General features: G+C 40.8%; 2 protein-coding genes across 2 annotated transcripts in view; both read right to left on the bottom strand.

The window, feature by feature from the left end:
* Positions 1-4,516: 4,516 nt before the first annotated feature.
* Positions 4,517-6,549, bottom strand: LYRM2 (LYR motif containing 2). Its single transcript, XM_004388418.2, has 3 exons — positions 6,467-6,549; positions 5,645-5,785; positions 4,517-5,217 (listed from the first exon to the last, which is right to left on the bottom strand). Exons 1-3 carry the CDS (start codon positions 6,509-6,511, stop codon positions 5,137-5,139), a joined length of 267 nt encoding a protein of 88 aa, XP_004388475.1. The 5' UTR covers positions 6,512-6,549; the 3' UTR covers positions 4,517-5,136.
* A 5,764-nt stretch (positions 6,550-12,313) lies between these two features.
* MDN1 (midasin AAA ATPase 1) overlaps positions 12,314-20,448 on the bottom strand; it is a 178,376-nt gene continuing 170,241 nt past the window's right edge. The window contains exons 96-102 of the mRNA XM_023742487.1: positions 18,938-19,053; positions 18,184-18,358; positions 16,260-16,333; positions 16,032-16,146; positions 15,101-15,164; positions 13,377-13,519; positions 12,314-12,590 (exon numbers count right to left, since the gene is read on the bottom strand). Of these exons, the coding sequence (XP_023598255.1) occupies positions 12,402-12,590; positions 13,377-13,519; positions 15,101-15,164; positions 16,032-16,146; positions 16,260-16,333; positions 18,184-18,358; positions 18,938-19,053 (876 nt within the window). The 3' untranslated portion in view covers positions 12,314-12,401. The remainder of the gene's footprint in view (positions 12,591-13,376; positions 13,520-15,100; positions 15,165-16,031; positions 16,147-16,259; positions 16,334-18,183; positions 18,359-18,937; positions 19,054-20,448) is intronic.

The raw sequence follows: 20,448 nt of genomic DNA, 5'->3' as shown, positions 1-20,448 counted from the left end.
TCTAGTATAGCTTAAAATTATTTGAAAAGTCAGAATGTTTTTAAATAATAATTGGCCAGTAGCGCTGTTAATGAGCTCAAATGAGAAAGTTTTTAAGCTTTTGATCATAGTTTCTGTATTTTGAGCCAAAAAACTGATTAATCATAGTGACTTTAAAGCAGATAAAAGGAAAAAATATTCACCTAACAATTACCTGAAACTTCATTATAGAATCAAACTTAGTGATTTTAGAGTACCTTGCTGAATTTCAGCTTATCGGTCTAAATTTTATAAGGAAATAGGCTACTTCTTAAAAGTATTTAGTTTTGAATTGGATTATTTGAAGAACCTCAAAAGCTTTCCACTGCTTTACAGTGATTGTCAGGCTCCATAACTCAACTTGATTTAGACCCCACTGTTCTCCAGTTTCATGGAGCTTTAAGGATTTTGCTTTGATCCATAATGAATAACAATAAACATAGAAACAGTTTTATTGTAAAAGTAGTTTGGGTATGTTAAACTTTGGATATAATTATCTTCCAGACTTCTTGTCCCTTGGAATGTGGAATTATATTCATCTCCTCAAAATTCCATGTATGCATAGAAACTTCAATTCTATTTCTGTAAACACATATTAACCAGGAACCTAATAACTATTGTCCATAAGTGTAAGATGCTGCTCATTGAGCCAAAGAGAAAACAATGACTTGACATGGGATACCCAGAAAAACAAAGTAGGCTTTCAATCCCTTTTTTTTTTTGCTGATCAAGCTCACATTTTTTATTTTTTATAGTGACAATCTACGGACACAGACATTGCTAATAATAAAAGTAATTCAGTAGATTGTGTTACTAATGTTGTTGTTAAGTCCTGTCAAGTCAATTTTCAACTCATAGCAACCCCATGTGACAGAGTAGAACTGCAGCATAGTGTTTTCTAGGCTGTAATCTTTATGGGAGCAGACCACCAGTTCTTTCTCCCACAGAGCCACTGGGTGCGTTTGAACTGCCAACCTTTGGGTTAACAGCCAAGCACTTAACCATCATGCCACCAGGGCTCCTGTGTTACCATTACAGAACCTGAATATGGAATTAATTTGATGTTATCTCAAGCGTATTTTCATGTTTGTAAACTTGTCTTGTCCCTACTATCTGCGAGACCTATCAGTCCTTCCCCATAGTCTCTCGTTGGATCGCTAGTGTAGAGGCATTTTCCTCTCTTCATTTCCTTACTTGTTCTCAATGCAGAATCACAGAATTTTAGAGTTAGTACCTTTCTAAATCCATCCCCAACAAGATATCACCTAACCTCTTTGGAGCCATTCCACAATAAACATACTTTATCAGGAGCTGCCTGATACTCAAAGAAGAGATGAAATCCTGAGAGGTTCAGTAAGTTGTGTTCCAAACAGGAGTAATTTTCATTTATCAAAATATCTTGTATTACCTTAAGGGGCGTCCTTGTCAAGGAATACTGAAAACAAATTAAATTTTAAGTATCAGAACTAGACCATTGAGTGCTTTTGTGTGAAGTATTTTGATTATATACCTCCTGCCCATCAGAAGCAGTCAGCTTATCATCGTGAAATGGATTTTTTTTTTTTTTTAATTCTGCTTTAGGTGAAGGTTTACAGAGCAAATTAGTTTCCCATTCAATAGTTTATCCAGATTGTTCCATGACATAGGTTGCACTCCCTACAATGTGTCAGCACTCTCCACCCTGAGTTCCCCATTTCCATTCATCTAGTTTTCCTGCCCGTTCTCGCCTTCTCATCTTTGCTTTTAGGCACGTGTTGTCCTTTTGGTCTCATGTAGATGATTGTTCTGAGGAGCACTTTCCTCTCATGTGTTATTATTTATAGGCTTGTGTGTTATTTGGCTGAAAGGTGATCTCCAGGATGGCTTCAGTTCCAAGTTAGAAGGGTGTCTAAGGACCATAATCTCGGGGATTCCTCCAGTGTCTCAGATCAGTAAGTCTGGTCTTTTTTTATGAATTTAAATTTTGTTCTACGTTTTTTTTCCCCCTACTCTAACCAGAAACTTCTTTTGTGATCTTGGTCAGAGTGGTCAATAGAGGTAGCCAGGCATCATCTAGTTCTTCTGGTTTCAGGCTGGTGGAGGCTGTGGTTCCTGTGGTCCATTAGCCCTTCAGAGTAATTGTTTTCTTGAGTCTTTGGTTTTCTTCATTCACCTTTGCTCCAATGGAAAGAGACCAATAGTTGTATCTTAAATGGCTGCTCACAAGCTTTTAAGACCCCAGACACTACTCACTAAAGTAGGATGTAGAATGTTTTCTTTATGATATATGTTATGCCAATTGACCTAGATGTGAACTGGATATTTTTGTTGAAAGTCACAGTTAAGAGACTAGGGAGGAACGAGAAAAGTCAAATGACCTAGTTTGGCAGATTACATGGCTCTTGTCCTTGGTAGTCTGTCATAGAAGAAAAACCAACAGAGGCAAGAAAACAGAACAGGGTTAGCCAGCCTCCTAACCCAAAGGAGAAGGCAACCTCACAAAACCAATGCAATAGATTTTTATTTTCAATAAATATGTTTCATCTTTTTTGCTTCTTGGCATTGTCAAAAACTTAACTTGAAGTCCACTGTGTATTCTTCCTTATTTTTTTTCCCCTTGTGCTGTTTGCAAAAATGAACAAATGCCACAACTGTACTTTTTCAGGGAAATGAACTGTTAACAATGTATAATTTTTCATGTATGTTATGTCTGACTGAGGCTAAAATTTTTAACAGTAGTGGGAAAAAATGGTGTAAAACACAGCAAAGTTGTAATATTGCAGTGCTTTTAAAAAAAATTAGCGCATCACTGCATTGCATATAGTATCTGTGATAGACTAAGTATATTAGTCCTAATATGACTTTTGACTTTGTAGCCCAAAATAAAGGAAGCAATGTTTCATGTTTATACCTTCTTTTTTGAGTCAAATGTTAATCTCTGTGAGAGGCATGTTATTTGTCTTCTATTTTATATTTTATTACCTTGAATTCATGTCTCATCCAAAAATTAAACATCACTCTTAATACTATGGACATTAAATTCCTTGTTTTAAAAAAATGAAAGTGTTAAAGTTCAGCCTACATTTTCATTTGTATAGCTGACCAAATTTTATAGTTCCTGAAAAGAGTGCCTTCACCCAGTCATACTTCACCTTGTGTCTATAAAAGTGTAAATTCAGAATAAATACGTCTGCTTTAAAATAGAAATCAGGTGCACTGCATGAAAACAAAACAAAAACACTGCTGTATCATGGCAAGACTTCTCAGTGCAAACCCGAACAAATGTTTTGTTCAAACTGCTGACCATTTGGAAAATACTGAGCAAAAAATCATTTGTAACAGCTAGATAATATGCAAGCTAACGTTATACTTTTTTTGACTAATAAATTGTTCCTAAAAGGTAAATACATTTCCTCTTGTAAAAAAAGTATGGACTGTAGAAGCCAGTCAATTAAATAAAACTTAAAGGACAATGGTGTGTTTCTTTTTTTAAAGACCTTTTAGAATACCTTTTATAAATAAGAAAAAACCATCAAACATTTTTTCAGTTGTAACTTTCTTTAATATTGTCTCTCCATGAGACCCAAAAACAAGACACAGTGTGGCACTTTTTATACAAGTAAGAGTGGGTGAAAGTGTCTTACTCTTCATGGTAAACAAAAATTATAAATTCAGTTTAACCATAATTTCCCAAATGCTTGACTCAAGCAAGAAAACAGTCCATGGTGATTTCTAGTTTAGCATGGCGTGAGTCTGTTTTGATCCTCTGGGTCCTTATTCTACATAATCTCAAGCATAGATTTTTCAAGGTAGATGTAGGCTACTTCCCTTTGTTTTTACTAACATTTCCCTACTTATTCCATGTAAGACAGAGATAATTTTGGTAAGAATGGCCCTGTGCCTCTGAGCCTCTCCTACTAGTATGATTACAATACAAATACCAGGAAAATGTGTCTTGCTGTCCTCAAATATTTAGTCAGTCATCTGTCTCTCTGCAGGCAAATCCACAGAAATGCTTGTCCACAAGTTTAAAACTTGCTACCCATGGCACATCTGAAAGGAGGAAATGACATGTGGACAGCCAACGTCTTATGTAATAAATAGTCGTAGCCACTTCACACATGCTAAAAAGCTTTGTACTTTTTTTTTTTAATGGCTTTATTGAGATATAATTCACATACCACACAATGCACCCATTTTAAAAACATATAACTCAATAGATTTTAGTATATGCAGAGTTACTCAACCATCACCACAATCTAATCTTAGGGTATTTTCATTACCCACAAAAAAATCCTTGTACCTATTAGCAGTTATTCCCTATTCCACCCTGGCAACCACTTATCTACTGTTTTATAGATTTGCCTATTCTGGATACTTCATACAAGTGGGATTATATAATATGTGATCTTTTGTGACTGGCTTTTTTCACGTAACATAATGTTTTCAAGGTTCATCCAGTACCAAAATTTTATTGTATGGCTATACCACACTTTATCCATTCATCATCGTTAATGGGCATTTGGGTTGTTTCACTTTTTGGCTATTATGAATAATACTGCTATCAATATTCATCTACAAGTTTCATTTCTCTTGGGTATACACCTAGGAGTGGAATTGCTGGGTCATATGGTAACTATGTTTAGCCTTTTCAGAATTGTCCACTTGTATTCCAAAGTACCTTCACCATTTTAAATTCTCACCAGCAGCGTACAAGGGTTCCAATTTCTCCACATCCTCACAAACACTTAATATTCTCTGAATTTTTTTATTCCAACCATCCTGGAGGATATAAAGTGGTATCTCATTGTGGTTTTGATCTGCATCTCCCTGATGGCTAAAGATGTTGAGCATCCTCTCATGTACTTATTGGCCATTTGTTGTACTGGTTTTTGCTTCTTAAAAAACTTCTGACATATCCAGAAACATTTCCAGAATTCAAGGCATATCTTCAGTGCTGAGGATTGTTCTGATTCTATTTTCTTGTGATGTCTATGACATGCCATGGTCCATGTTCTGTTAATTTGCCCAAGTACTGCACATACAAACAATCCGACTTGGCTTTGGGCTGCCCATCATTGAGCCTAAGCTCACCCAAACACACAGCAGTTTAGAAAATCCTCCAGAATAATGCTATCGTTAAGATTTTGCTAAAGCAAGTGTTTTTTCTAACTCCTTGAGCTGCATGTTGCCTTGAGTAATCATCATCCGGATTGTGTCCTGTAGAAAAAAGTGAAATGGGGTCACTGTTTTATTTGGTTCAACAAGGTACATTTTACTTGGTAATGTCAAGAACCAATACTGGGATTTGGAAGTGCTGCATATTAGGGAAGCCAAAAACTGACAAGTAAGGGTGTACATTGTCTGGCATGCCTTCATAGTCCCAATCATCATACTTCCCAAACCATCATTTATAATCTTTTCTACTCTATATACAGCTTAACTAAGTCAGGTGATGCTACTGAAGAATGTAGCTATAACGATGATATTAAATTTAACATTTAAGTGAGTAGGAAGTGGACAACATTAAGAGCAACGATACCATCTTGGTGGCATTTAGATCCCACAATGACTACTAAATTTTTTTTTAAAATCTTCTAATAAATACACGAGTCAGGGCCTGTCCTCACCATGATCTTGTTCTCACCTCTTCCGTGGCACTTTTGTTTTTTTTGAATTCTTCCCTTGCCCAGTCCTTCAGGTATCTGCGATCAGCATCATTTGGAACCTGCCGGATTGCTTGCAAAATCCTCCTGTACAGAAGGAGAACCTGTTGCCGCCTTATGAACTATACCGGGGAGGAAAAATGGCAATTACAACTGCACAGTCGCCAGTCTGGAGCGGTGTACTAAAGCAAACCAAACTGTAACCAGATTTTGGTCCCCAGTTTTTCAAGGCAAAGAAAAACACTTTTTTTTTTTCTTTTTAAGAAAATGGCAAGAAGTGAATTCGGGCTGTCTGCTTACTCATTTATTCAACCTAAGAACCCTTAAAATCAAGAGCTCTAGCGAGCTGAATACTTCACAAGGCAGAAAAAAGCTGCCAAAGTCCTGGAAGCTGTAATCGCGGTAATAGTACTTTTTCTAAATTAGCGCAGTTGTTATAAATTCTCTGGTAATCTCACTTGCTCTTTGCCACAGCTCTGTGGAACAGGCAGCATCGTCTTACTGTGGCAACTGGGCAGTTGAGGCATTCGGATAGGAGAGATTAAGAGCCTCGCCCACCTCGTATCCCCAGGACAGGACTTGGCAGCTGGCGCGCCTTCCCATTGGCCCTGGGGCGGGGAGCCCGGCCCCCCCACGTCCTGGAGCCAATCACCGAAAGAGCGGGCGCAGGGTGAGGACTTCCAGACCCGCCTCTTTCAACCCCAAGACCCACTCCGTAGATAGGGTGGAGGGAAAGGAGAAGAATCGAGATGTTCAGACCCCAGAAAGGTGCCGTGGAAGGTGGACGAGAACCGCTGATGTACCTGCTTTAGCGTTAGCGTCACTGGAGGTAAGCGGGAAGCGGTCATGACTGTCAGCACGTACAACAGGATCCGCAACGCGCAGGAACGGAAGTGGGGGAACGACCAGGGGGCGGGGCGAGCTCGGTTTCCTGGGTGACGGCCTGCGGATTGTGCGCGAGAGACTTGCGGTTGGGACTGAGTCCTGCTGGTGTGGAATCCTCACCGGATTTGTAGCCTTGAGCAGGAAGCGTTACCTGTCTAAATTTTCTAATCTGTGAAATGTGATAATAGTTTCTGCGTCATAAATTGTTGTGAGAATGAAATAAGAATGGTAAGGCACTTAGCATAGTGCCTGGCACGTGGTTAAGTTTATTAAATGGAAGTTAATATTTAGGAGGAAGTAGTAGAAGCCCTCAACTACTATGCGAAAGGTTGGTTCGAACACACCCCCCCCAACCCGATGCGCCTGGGAAGACAAACCCGATGATCTGCTTCCGACAGGTTGCAGCCATGAAAATCCTATGGAGCACAGTTCTACTCTGCACACAAGGGGTGGGAATTGACTCCACGGCAACTGACAACATGCTATTTTAATTTCTACTTTTTAAACGTGTGTAAATGCTAAAATTAAAAATGTTAATTTCTTTTGAAATTTGCAGCTAGCTTTTCTTTGCCCCCCGTGTTCATCCTGCTCTTTTCTATTGCAAGCATTACCCAGAGTGGTAGGTAATCCTCATGATCGTCGTTTGTAATAGCTACCTAACAAGTCTTTAAGTCGCTGCCCCATTGTAGTTTTAAACATTTTAAATCATTTATAATGAGAAACTGAATACCCTTACTCCTCAAGCTTTTATTTCTTCAAGTTGTTTTATTCTCCTCCCCACAATATACACCACACGCCCTTAGGTTATATAGTACTAGAAGTGGGGTTACTGAATATTTGCATTATTACTTTTCCAAAAAGGATGGTACCGAATTAAAATGTAACCAAGAACACTCGCTCAATTACCCGTTCATTGAGCGCTAAGTTTATTTAGGGCAGTCTCTAAGCGCTGGAGCTCTAGACCCAGATTGCCTTGCTTGTTGGAATCCTGGTGCCCTCTTCCTAGCTGCTCTGGCTATTTAACCTCTCCCGGCTGGTTTTCTCCTCTGTAAGGTGAAATAGGAGTGCCTGGGTGGTGGAAATGGTTGTGCTTGGTTGCTAACTGCAAGGGTTGGCTTTTTGAGTCCACTCAGAGGCACCAAAGAAAGGCCTGGCAATCTACTTCCAAAAAATCAGCCAGTGAAAACCCTGTGACACACATGGGGTCACCATGATTTGGAAACTGCCGCTTAACAGGGCAATTGGTACTGGTTTAAAGTGAAATTAAGTTTATTTCAGAGTTGTATTTTACATAATGCACTCAGAATAGGACCTCACATATCAGTACTATGCAATCAGTAGCTCTTCTGAGCACTGTGAATGATGTAAACCCACCAACCACATTGTCAATTACGTATTTTCAAATTTAGTTTAATAGATTAACAATACAAGTAATGGCTGATTCATTTTTTTCTTTGAAGTACTAGTGACGTTAAATATTCCTCGCCACTTTTAGTTACACTTATTTTGTGTCTGTTCATGACTTTGGTCCATTTATGGTTAGGACTTTTACCCTAATTATATATGGCTATTTGCAAAGTTTGTTGTTTATGGTCATTTTCTTTATCTCTACAGAAGCTTTAAGTCTCTATCCAATCACATATTTTTTTTGTTTTCCTTTGATGCTTTTTCATCTTCAACCCCCCCGAGTTTTGTTACCCAGTTCTATTTTTTTTCCATTAGTCTTGTTAATTTTTTTTTTTTATCGTGCTTTAGGTGAAAGTTTACAGCTTAATTTCTCATACAAAAATTTATACACATATTGTTATGTGACACTAGTTACAATCCCTATAATGTGACAGCACACTCCCCCTTTCCACTCCAGGGTTTCCCGTGTCCCTCCAACCGGCTCCTGTACCTTTCTGCTTTGTCATCCTGCCTCTGGACAGGAGTCGCCCATTTGGTCTGGTGTATCTGCTTGAACTAAGAGGCACACTCTTCGTATTTTGTTTTATAGTCCAGTCTGATCTTTGTCTGAAGAGTGGGCTTCGGGAATGGTTTTAATTCTGGGTTAAGAGTGTCCAGGGGCCATGGCTTCAGGGGTTCCTCCAGTCTCAGACCATTAAGTTTTCCACACTTTTCTCCTGTTTCGTCAGGGACTCTATAGTCTTCCCTGTCAGGGAGGTCATTGGTGGTAGCCAGACACCATCTAGTTGTTCTGGTCTCACGCTGATGGAGTTTCTGGTTTATGTGGCTCTTTTGTCTCTTGGGCTAAGATTTTCCTTGTGTCTTTGGTGTTCTTCATTCTCCTTTGCTCCACGTGGGCTGGGACCAATTGATGCATCTTAAGTGGCCGCTCACAAGCTTTTACATTGTCTCGTTAATTTTTAAATATTTACTTCATCTATAAATTATTTTGGTTTATGGTGTGATGTGGATCTGTTCTTTTCCAGCTGCTAAACTATACTCTCAACACCATGTATTCAGTAATCTATCATTTCCCTGGGATCTGTGATGCCTCTTTGAGAAATCTGTCCAGTATTGTTTCTTCTTGGACAAGTATGTTGTTTTTAATTTTTGTTGCTGTATTTTATGTTTAATTATCTGGCAGGACTACTCCCCTATAGTTTATCAGAATCTTCTATTTTGCCTTTAGTATTCTGTATGACCTTTAGAAATGTTTTGTATCATTTCCCTCCAAATCATCTTAGGGTCTTTACTGGAATTTGGTTGAATCTACAAATTAACATTTTTATAACATTTCGTCTTCCTGTCCAGAAACATTCATGCATTCCAGACACTAGTCATACTGTCATGAATCATGTATGCTCCTGACTCTCAAAGACCCAGGTTTTGGGCAGGAAGATTAAATTAGTCAAATGTAGTGTTACAGATGACATATCCAGGTTCATACAGTGGGAGATCATTCTTCCCAGTGGGCATACCTGGGCTCAGTGATGGTCAGGCAAGCACATTAGGTCAGAGGATTCCAGATAATGCATGGAACACTGGCAGATTCCAGTGCTTTGCTGTGACCAGGTGACACACTGTGGTGGGGATGCTGGGAAAGATGAGACAGGAGAGTCAGGCAAGAGCCTTATAGGTCATGCCAAGAAGCTTGGATAGTGTCTTTGTTCACAACAGGGAGCTCTGCAGCATTTTTAAGCTGGAGAGATTTTTAGAAAAATCTCCTTGGATACTGTAAGATTCAGTGAAGAAAGCAAAGACAAGTGTATTAGTTGGGTTACCACTGAAGTAGTATAAGCTAGTGATTAAAAGAGCCTTTGCTGCTGTGTAGTCAGAGGAGGGGGGAAGAAAGGATAGAAGTGCCCGGAAGTTGGACCAGACAAGATAATTTGGGGTATAGACAGAGGTGGAAAGGGGAGTAAGGCAGATGGTAGGCTGAGCTCCAAGTCTGTGAAGAGGGTGGCTGCTGGCGTGGTTAACCAGGATGGGGAATGTTGGAAAAAGAACTTTGGAGTAGAGGATTAGAACACAAGAGCTGCATTTTGAGCAGGATGCATTTGAAGAGTCTGTCACCCAGGTAGAGCTCCATCAGACATCTGAATATAATTGAGAATGCTGAATGGTGGCTTTGCTGGACCTCTGGGTGGAGATTTGCAAGTCTTTTGCTTAGATGAGGTTGAGGCCATAGGAGCAGTGAAGTTGTCCGAAGTGAGCATTATCTTCTCCAAAATACTTAAGTCCAAAAACATGCTGCCTATTTCTTAAATGTCAGCATTTATCTATTTGACCAAGGAGACAATAGTCAGAGAGAGACAGGAAAACCTGAAGAGCACAGTCAGCTCTGACATGGCAAACTGATTTCTCCCCACTTGTGCAAGCCCTGATGGCAGCCCAGCCTTGGTAACCTGCCCTAAGGGACTCAGGCATGTCACAGTTCTCACCCCATCAGTTCCTGGTAGGTCTCCTGTGACTCTGCTCCCATGCTGCCCAAACCCTTTGCCATCACAAAAACAGCACAAGTTGAAAATGGTACTCCGGGGTAGCTACTGGAATTCCGACTGTCCCAGACCCCATGAGCCACCCCAGGGCCAAGGGATTCACTGTTTTGGCATAGCATTTGGGAAGCTCTGGCTTAGATAGTACTGTTTAAAGGTAGATGTGATAGCTGCAGCATTGTCATAATATTGGTGTCTTTCCCGACTAGACCCATCCCTGCTGGAGGATTAAGCTTCCTGCCCCATTGAAGCTGGCTTAGCCACCTTGTGACTTGCTTTAGCCGATGGAATGTGAGTGAGAGTGACATGTGCCATTTTGGAGCAGAATCTTTATGAGCCATTTCTTGGTTCCACCAACTTGCTCTTTTCCCTCAGCCACAAGGCCAGCATATCACAGACAGGGACTGTTCCATCAGCCTTGGTCCTGAAATGAAGAGGATGTGGAGGACTGTCACAGTTCATCCACCATGGAATGAACACGAGAAACCAACCCCTGCTGGAGTAAACCACTGAGGTTGTGGGGTCAGGCTAGCACAGCATAAACTACTGACAGCTGACTGCTGCAGCACAAGATCGTTCCCCAGACACACCTTTTCACACTCCTCTATCGTATTCTATTAAGAATGGCCACAGATTACATCAACAGTGGTATATTTTTTAATAGGTTTCAGAATATAAGATGCATAGCTTTTTAGAATAAAAAATAATGATGTAACCTCAGGTACATGCTTTAGGACCCTTGGCTAAACAACAAGCAATCTGAGTCTTTGATGACCACCACGAAAGGGTGGCAGACTTCACAGTGTAACATGATAACACATGGAGATACATGACCACGTCATGGCGTGTTGTCTACAAAAGAATATTCTGACAATCAGGACATAAAATAGAACACAGCACGCAGTTTCAAGTATTCAAGCACTGCTTTCTGGCGAAGTAAAAACTGTCTAAAAACCACTGATACATTTTGAATGGGGGAAAAAAAAATAGATGTAGCTGCTTAGTTCTTCTGGACACAGCATTTCTTTTCTAGGATGAGACTGACTCAGTCCAACTTGAAAGCAGTGTGAGGAATGGTTCTTCCCCTTAACTGTTAAGAAAAAAGATGAACTAAAGAAATAAATTACTACAACACAGGGACAATGGCACTGAGAGAATGAAATAAACAGAAAATCATCTGTTCATCATTGCATAGTCTCCAAAGCAGCAAATGTGGAAGAGGACACTGAAAAGCCACTTCATTTTTACACAGCCCAAGGATCATCTCCACTGATGACTTGGGCACCCATGATGTTTGGTTGCTTTATGAGAACACACACACCAAAATTTTCCTACCCTTTAAAAGAAGGTAGTTTCTTTCACATCAAGCACAATAAGAAAACACACGCAAATGCTCGAGAAAGCTCCATCTGTCTCAGCCACCTGACAGCTTTTGGGTATGCGTGGCGGGCTTGCCAAGGCAGACCCTTGGAGCAGGGTCAAAAAGGGCAGCTCCCTTCTGTCCTTTGTTCAAAGGACTGGCATGGTCCTGTGCTCCTGGCAGCATCTCCTCAGGCCCGTTAGGGAAGGCAGCTGGCAGGGCCCCCAGGGAGGGGCGTGGCCTCCTGTCAGGTCATGGCTTCAAGATAGGCCAGAAGGTACTGAGGCTTGACACCTATTGCAGCTGCTCATTCCCTGCCCCAGGCCTGTTAGAAGAACCATGGCCTAGGCAAAGCAAGAAGCCAGAGAGCTTCCTCTAGGCTCTGAAATCATAGTGTGAAAGAAAAATCGACAGTGCAATAAAATTTTTTGTAGTTGTTGAATGACTTTGTCTAAGTCAGAAACAGTTGTCCAAATGCGAACACCTGGACAAAAAGTGTGCTATTCAGTCCACAGTTTAAAACGTCTCACTTTGGACTGTGTTCTTCCTGTTCTATGGGTGGTCGAAGGCCGTCACCAACTCAAACCACTGCCTGAGAGCATCACTGAGTGTCTCAGGAAGCGCGTTCATATCACGAAGAATTATATAGAACGGGAACGGGAACTCCTCCATGTAGGATCGGATTTCAGGCATCTCTCCAGGTCCTTTAAATATTGGTACTTTAATGTCCAAAATAGAATCCTGTCAACAGAAGATGTTTTGAAATAAAAAGAAAAATAAAAACGATCAGTGTCGTTCTAGCCCTTCTATCTCTCTTGCTGACAATTTTTAAATCTCCTGTGCCTAATTCCTGCACGAAACTAGTTTTTATTTACGAAGTAGAACAGCATTTTCCTCATTAAGGAGGAGGCAGAGCCCTTGCTTCAATGTGACAGAGAGAAAGAACACTCCCCCTGGAACAGAACTGCCCCTTAGGCATATACTGATGCTTCCATCTGTGAGGAGCAGCCTGCTAAGATCAGAGTGTGGAAAGGGCTGGTCCACATTTTCAAAATGGACAGAGCCCAACACCAAGGCTGCAATAATGTCAATGATGTTGCAGAGAGGGGAATCCTGCCCCCCAGAGTAGGACTGAGCACAGTGCGTGATGAAGAGGATGGTCTCTGGAGTCAGTCTGAATTCTGGCTCTACCACTCATTACTCATAACCTGTCTGTGCTTCTGTTCTTCATCTGTACAGTAGGATAATCAACCTTATCCCTACTTCAGGAGCCCTGCTGGCACAGTGGTTAAGTGCTCAGCTGCTAACTGAAAGGTCAGCAATTTGATCCCTACACTTCACTGGTTTATTCTGAAGATCAAATCAGAAAATACTTACGAAGTGCCTAGAACAGTGCCTGACAGAACTCTGTGAATGTCAGGAGTTCTGTGTATGGCAGAGCAACCCAGGCCATGTTTCAGGTAAAACAGGCTGAAGGGAACCTCTACTTTTTCTCCAGAAAAGATGGCTTTTTTAGCAGTCACTCACCCGTGAATTGGGATTGTCCAACACAACAAAAATGACAAAGATGTTAGCATTGCGAGCAGCCTGAACTGCTGCTAGGACTCTTTCTTTGCCCTCAAGGAAAAGCCCACGTCCATCGGAGACCACCAGGAGGAGCTGTGCAGTTTCTGTAGTAGCACATGCGAGGAAGGAAGAGAACAGAATGAACACCTATTTTTAACAAAACTACCTAAATTAAGACAGATTAGTGTAGGTTTCTCTGTACTATCAAAACCAAACATCTATGAACCTGATGCACTTGGGCACAAGGGGGGTCTCTGATTAGATCTATTGGTTAGGAAGCGAGTCAGAGACAAGGCTGGGCGGACACACTCATTCTAAGCTTCTGTCAATAAAGCAGCTATTCCCAAAAGTGCTTCAGGGAATGTCAAATCCAGAAACTTCATTCCAGAGCATGTATGAGAATTAAAATACATGTTTACGTCTATAAAGTACAAAAAAAAATGACAGTACTGAGTAGCCCACTGGAAGAAAGCATCCAAATCAGAAACCTGGAGCTGTGTCTTCCAACTTTCAGCGTGTGTATCACCTTCAGATTTTTGTCAATTCCTGGTACCTGATACCTGTGTTATTTTTTCTTGACGTTGACTCACTTAAACAAAAACTTAAATAGAAGAGAACCATAAAAATAAACACAGTGAATCAAAAATTGTTTTAAAAATTTTAGCTATGTAGTTTTGAAAACCTCCCCCAATGTGGGACTAACTTCCATTCCCTATTCCCTACTTCCAGCATGATATATTCAATATTATAGCACAACTGGTTTATCAAATGTCCTGTGAACATACCATGCAAATTTTGAAGTCCATGGTTTTATTCTTGCTATGTTTCCTATAGGCAATGCCTCCTTAATATCACTCATACTCCTCTTAAATATGAGAAATGTTCAGAGCTCAACCCAAAAGCAATCCACTAAATCCTTTCCTAATCGAGACAACATCTCTCCTTACTCTAACCCAGCAGCCCCTTGATAAAATATAAATCTTTTTGCATATGCATTGATAATAAACACATAGGTGAGGCTTCCTCAGTGTTCTCTGAATTAACAAAAACTGTTAGTTTAACTTAATTTAAATAAAGATTGCCCTGGTTAAAAAAAAAAAAATTTTTTAGCTATACAGTGTTGCCAACTAAAGATTATATAGTACCTAAGGGTTCTCTGTTTCTCTCAAGGAAGTTTAGTAAATGTTAACAGACATGTCAATGATTTGCTTCAAACAGGAAATTTCTCCATGATGTAATCGGGACTGAGATTTTGAAAAGGGCTGGATAAAAAATTGGTGTGTTTCAAGCCACAAATCAATTGTGGTTAGATTATCTGGTTTTTAAATTATGCTCCTGTCTGCCTTCCTCTTTTATTAACTATTACAGAACAATCATTCACACACACCTCATTCCTTTCGTTCACCGCTCTGAACTCAATATATCAAATATATACTAGCTAATTACAAACTAGTTCATTTGTGCCTAATTCCCATAGCTTATTAGCCTCAGGAATATATGTTTAATAAAATTTTTTGAATGAATGAATAATTGAGTAAAAAAATTCCATCAATGCTGAACACCTTGCCATCTCCTGTGTATGTCTTTAAAAATTAAAACAGGGTCCAGTGAGATGAAACCAACAGCTCGTGAATGCAGAGAACAGGGAGGCATTTTGTTAGCAAAGAGGAAGGAATGCAGCTCACCTGGACTGATGTTTTGTGAGAGCTGCTGAGCAGCTGCAAACATGTTGGCTGAGGACTCCAGAAACTAAACCAGAATCAGAGAAAGACAATTAGAAAACTATTTTAACTCTCTTCCTATTGTCACAGAGACTGAAATTACTTCTGACACCTGAATGATCTTCACATCTCAGGTCTAGAGGTAATCAAGCTGTCCCTTCCAGCCACTGCATGAAGATGGAAGAGCCTTGTGCTGCTTGGCTTTCACCCTTGGGTACTGGCACTCTCCAGTAAAGACAGACATGTGTTTCCAGTATACACCCCACTGATGCTCCGCAGGCCCTCCCACAGGAAAAGAAATACTGCCCCAGGTGGGTAAGAACTCAATAACCCCTAAATGAACCAAACACCTGTCTTCTTTCAAGAAAAGAAAATATCTAAGCAAATAAAGAAGGCAAGAAAACCAAAATGTCCACTGCAACGTAAAGAAAAGAAGATACATTAGAGCAGAAATCAAGACAGAATTATATCCCAGGCTCTGTTCTGAACTTTTTATGTCATCCTGAGCAAGTCCCTGGCTTTATATCACAACATTTCTTTTCTGTAGGCTAAATGGGGGAGAGAAATCAGCCTTGATCCACTAATAAGGGTACTGGGAGATGGCTGTGTCTTTGTAAAATGCTCCAAGTCTCTCAGAAAAACAGGAAGCCTGAAAATCAATGAAGCGAAGTCCACTTTTGAGGAACTGAGAAAAAGGGCCACCCCTTTTGAATAATGGATGCCAAGGAAGTTTCAATTCCAGTGGAACACAGGCTGAAGTTTTAGGAATATTCTACATTATAAATTTTATTTGTCTTACTTGTCGTATTGGGGGAGAAAAAGTGCTAAAGATTATGTCTCTCATGTACCAGCTTAAGAATAACTATGAAGAACTCATTTGATTTCGTCAGCATACCTGAGCAATCTTGGTTTTCTTCTGTTGGAATTTGCAGAGCCGTAGAATCTGGGAACCCGAGTAATCACTGAACTGCTCATGGAATGGGTGTAACAGTTTTACAGACTCTCCAAAACTTGAGGGGAGGGAAAACCAAATACAAAGGGAGTCATTTTTTGTCGTGTGATCAAAATCAGAAAGCAAGGCTGTGAAAAGGTTTTTCCCAATGGGATTAAAATACACCCATACCTGCACACCGCAATCTGACCCACTTCCAGGAGGGTTAGAGCATTTCCAATCACAGCTAAAGATTCAAATGCAAGCTGTGAAATAGAAAATTAAGGGTTGAAGGAATTAGAATATCCTTTAGACTCTAGACCAGTGCCTCTCAATCTTTTTCACATCAAGATTCTCCCCAAAACATTATAACATTATTTTTTTATGTCACACGGGAATATCAACATGGCTATTCCCTACCAACCCAGGGGCTCCGGCAGCCTGACGCCCTGCCTGGTACCACAAATGCAGAAACTCTGAAGCCATCTGAGTGCCCTTCCATACACTGGTAGGAAACATCTGCTCTAGACATCATCCAGTAAGAATGAGCTTGGAAAATTTGGTCTATAAAATTTGTCTTTCCTTTCTTTTTCTTTACTACCTAAAACGTATCCTCTTATGGGGTAAACAAAATGTAAAACCAATCTAAAAATCATACACAGTAACATTAAACTGTAGAACTATAATAGAAAACCTCATGACCACCTTCATAAATGACAGCATAGTTTTAGAATTTAAATTCATCCAAGATGATAACGATGACAGTTAACAGTGATGACGAATGACTGCAGCAACTAACATCTACCAAGTACATACCAAGTGCTAGGCACCTAACTGAATGCTCCACCTACATTACCTCATTTAATTCTCTTAAGAACTCTGTAAGTCTGAGGTAGGATTATAATCCTCCTTTTTCAGAAGGAGAAACTGACACTTAAGAAGTAAATAAGACTGGACAGCCCCATAAAACAAACAGGACTAATGAGGCACAGCAGTCCAGGGACAAGGACTAGAAGGCAGAAGGGGACAGGAAAGCTGGTGATAGGGAACCCAAGGTTGAGTAAGGACAGTGATGACGTGTAGTGGGGTTGTTAACCATCGTCATAGGGCAACGTGTACTGTTTAATGAGAAACTAGTTTGTTCTGTAAACCTTCATCTAAAGTGAGAATAGCAGTACAACTGGAAGAGTGTAGTTGATGTCACTGAACTGTGCATGTAGAAATTTTTGAAATGCTGTATCTTTTGCTATGTATAGTTTCACAAAAAAAAAAAAAGGTCGAGAAGGGAGAGGGTTGACATGTCGTGAGGTTGTTAACCAATGTCATAAAACAATATGTGTACTACTGTTTAATGGGAAACTATTTGTTCTGTAAACCTTCACCTGAATTTAAAAAAAAGAAGGCAAAAATAAAATTTATTAAAGGAAAAAAAAAAAAAAGTAAATAAGTTGCCCAAAGTCATATGGAATTAAGTGGGGAAGTTGGGATATGAACCAGGCTCAGAAGTTACACTCTAACCTTTTCCAAAAGAACACAGACATTTTAGGATGCTCATTGGCTCCTGTTAGGTAACAGCACCACTGCAGGAACAACAAACACTCTGCAGCGTCCATAATGGCAGATCAGACCCAGTCCTAATCAGGCTCCTAAGCCCGGTTAATACTGATGAAATATCAACTCTAGATAATTTCAGGCTTAAGGAAATGTATACTGAATAAATTTATTTTTTAAATCAGAGGTTTCAAATATTATGTTATGCATGGTCTTAAGAATAGTGTATAATGGGGTCGTACTTTCCATTTTATGGAAAATAAACATTGTCCGATTTATTTATTCTGCAACTAGACAACAGCATTAGCAGGGTTAAGAAACCAAACAACAATTTTAAAGGCTCACAACAGTCAGGGACCAAGATATTTGAGACATCCTGAAATTGCCCCCTTTGAACTCTTATTTTAATTTTGCATCTTCTCAAACATGGCACCACATTCTCAGAACAGGTTAATAGGTACTTCAAAGTGTTTTTGCCAAATCATATTAAAACGTTTAGGTTGCCTGTGAAAAATGATACCATATTAATTTTTCATCTAATTGCCACTACATTTGTCTACCTTACCTGTTTGGTATGGTTGTCTACCATGCTGGAAGAATCATCGATGGCCAAACAAATCTGATACTGGCGTTTACTGGGCTTGGTCCTTCGAAGCCAAATTTTGTCTTTTCGAAACTGACTGGCAATGTATGGGATGACCTTGCGCATGTTCAGTCGCTTCCCAGTTCGATAGTCTCCTCTATAAATTCCCCAAAGACAACAGAGATCAGTTAACAACTGTTCATCCCTGGAGAACATTACTAATACCTTACAGACAAAATCAAATAACTAGGAACCTGGCACAGTGAGTGTTACTGTCAACTGGACGTGTGTGTGATACCAATAATTAGGTGCCTCCAGAAAAGCTAAGACAAAATAAAAATTTTAGAAAAACATGTTTGCATTACTATTAAATCTTGAATTCTTTTTGCTATTCTAAAACTATGATTTTGAACGTATCTTTGAAAAGACCTAGGTGATTTATATATGCACCAAGTACACCCTGAAGGTGTATGGGAAGACTCAGCCAATTTTCCCATCAGATATTAATGAAGAGAAGAAACTGCATTCATACCAAATATCACAGAAACATTTGTGGTAGAAATAATAATAATAAAAAAAAAAAAAACAGGGCAAGGAACACGGTACTAGTGTCTCTGTGGCAGATACAGCAACCCAGAAGCCAGCACCATAAATGGTTAGGTACTAAGCTCGACAGAGCTGGCAACACTGCCATCTGTTCAGGACCCTGTGGGCACGCCCAATGGAGAAGGCTTACTTCAGTTTGGCTGCCTGGGTAGGCTCTAATATGAGGCGAAGCTGTTCACACAACTGTTGTGAAAGAGGCGCAGTTAAGGCCAGATAACTCTGCCACATCTCAGCTGCAGCCTTCTCCTGTGACAACAACAAAAAACATAAGTTAATCTTACATTGTCAGGGCCAACCAAAGACATTACACCAAGACAACAGCTTGAGGCAAAGGAGTAGAAAATGACATGCATGAACTTTCTCAACAGAAACACTTTACCGAGTCCATTTAGCATCTCTCAGCAAGCTACTATCTAATTCTTCTGATTAAAAATGTCTCCTCTAACACCAAAACCATACCCCACTTCCAAGTGATAAAGAATGAAACAATAGGTAGTAAAATCTTAGAACTCCTGATCAAATAAATGCCTTATTCACATCATCTACAAAGGAGGCAGGGCCAAGATGGCGGAGTAGTCAGATGCTTCCGGTGGACCCTCTTACAACAAAGACCCGAAAAAAACAAGTGTATCGATTACGTATGGCAGTCTGGGAGCCCTGAACATCAAAGGCAGAGTTGAGGAACCGGACTAGTGGCAGGGGGAGGGAGAGGCAGTTTGGAAGCAGCAAGGAGTTGCCAGAGCTGACCCGGCAAGAGCCTGAGCTCTTCAGACCTGATCAGCTTGGGGATGAGCGGTGAGGCAGGCAAACTGTGGTGCTCTGGAGATGCGTTTTCCACACCGGGAGAGACCCAGTACTAGAGAGTCTACTTGCCCACCCATCACCAGTGAGAAGCAGCCCTAGATCAGCGAAAGATAAGTACTTGTATACAGCCTACCGCACGGATCAAAAACACCCCCCTTTGGGAAAAACCTCTCTCCCATTTACCTCCCCGCTCCCTGCTCTGCACTGGGTCCTGGACTGGCTTCAGCAATTGCCCAGTCCCCTGGGCTGGAAGTAGGATCTGTCACACGCCCGGGCCCATTCTCCCTGCCTTGGAGAGTGAACAAATTAAAAAACGGGAAAAAATAAACTGCCAGCTCCCCTAAGCCAGGAAGCCAAGGTAGGCAAGGCTCCTTGGCCCAGGCCCAGGCATAAGGGATTCACGGACTTTGAGTGCCTTCCCCCCTGCATAGACTTTTGTGGGCCCATCTCAACAGCGTAGGCCCTCATTACCCCAATAAAACAGGGTATATACTGGAAGTCTAACTTCAACTGTTTCAGCTGTGGAGTGGCAGGTTTCTGAAGTGGCAGGTTCGTGACATTTAACACGGCTCTGCCCATTAAGCAGGGTCTTCACCTACCCACATCAGGGGCCTGAGGAATGGTGGCTCCACCCATGCCACCTAGCCACCTGCGATAAGGGCCCATGAATAAGAGGTGCCCCCCAGTCCTTACAGCCAACAGCATTAGGTGCTCATAGTCCGACTGCAAAACCCACCCACCTACGCACTCTAGGGAACAAGGACACATCTTCCTCCTGGACACTCGGGGGCGGCCGTCAGCCCCCTCCCTTGCTCAGAGTGTGTCCCCCTGCTGCAG

This window comes from Trichechus manatus, unplaced genomic scaffold (assembly GCF_000243295.1).
Source record: "Trichechus manatus latirostris isolate Lorelei unplaced genomic scaffold, TriManLat1.0 scaffold00211, whole genome shotgun sequence".
Taxonomy (NCBI): domain Eukaryota; kingdom Metazoa; phylum Chordata; class Mammalia; order Sirenia; family Trichechidae; genus Trichechus; species Trichechus manatus.
Note: the sequence above shows the minus strand (reverse complement) of the source record. Positions and strands in the feature narration are given on the sequence as shown.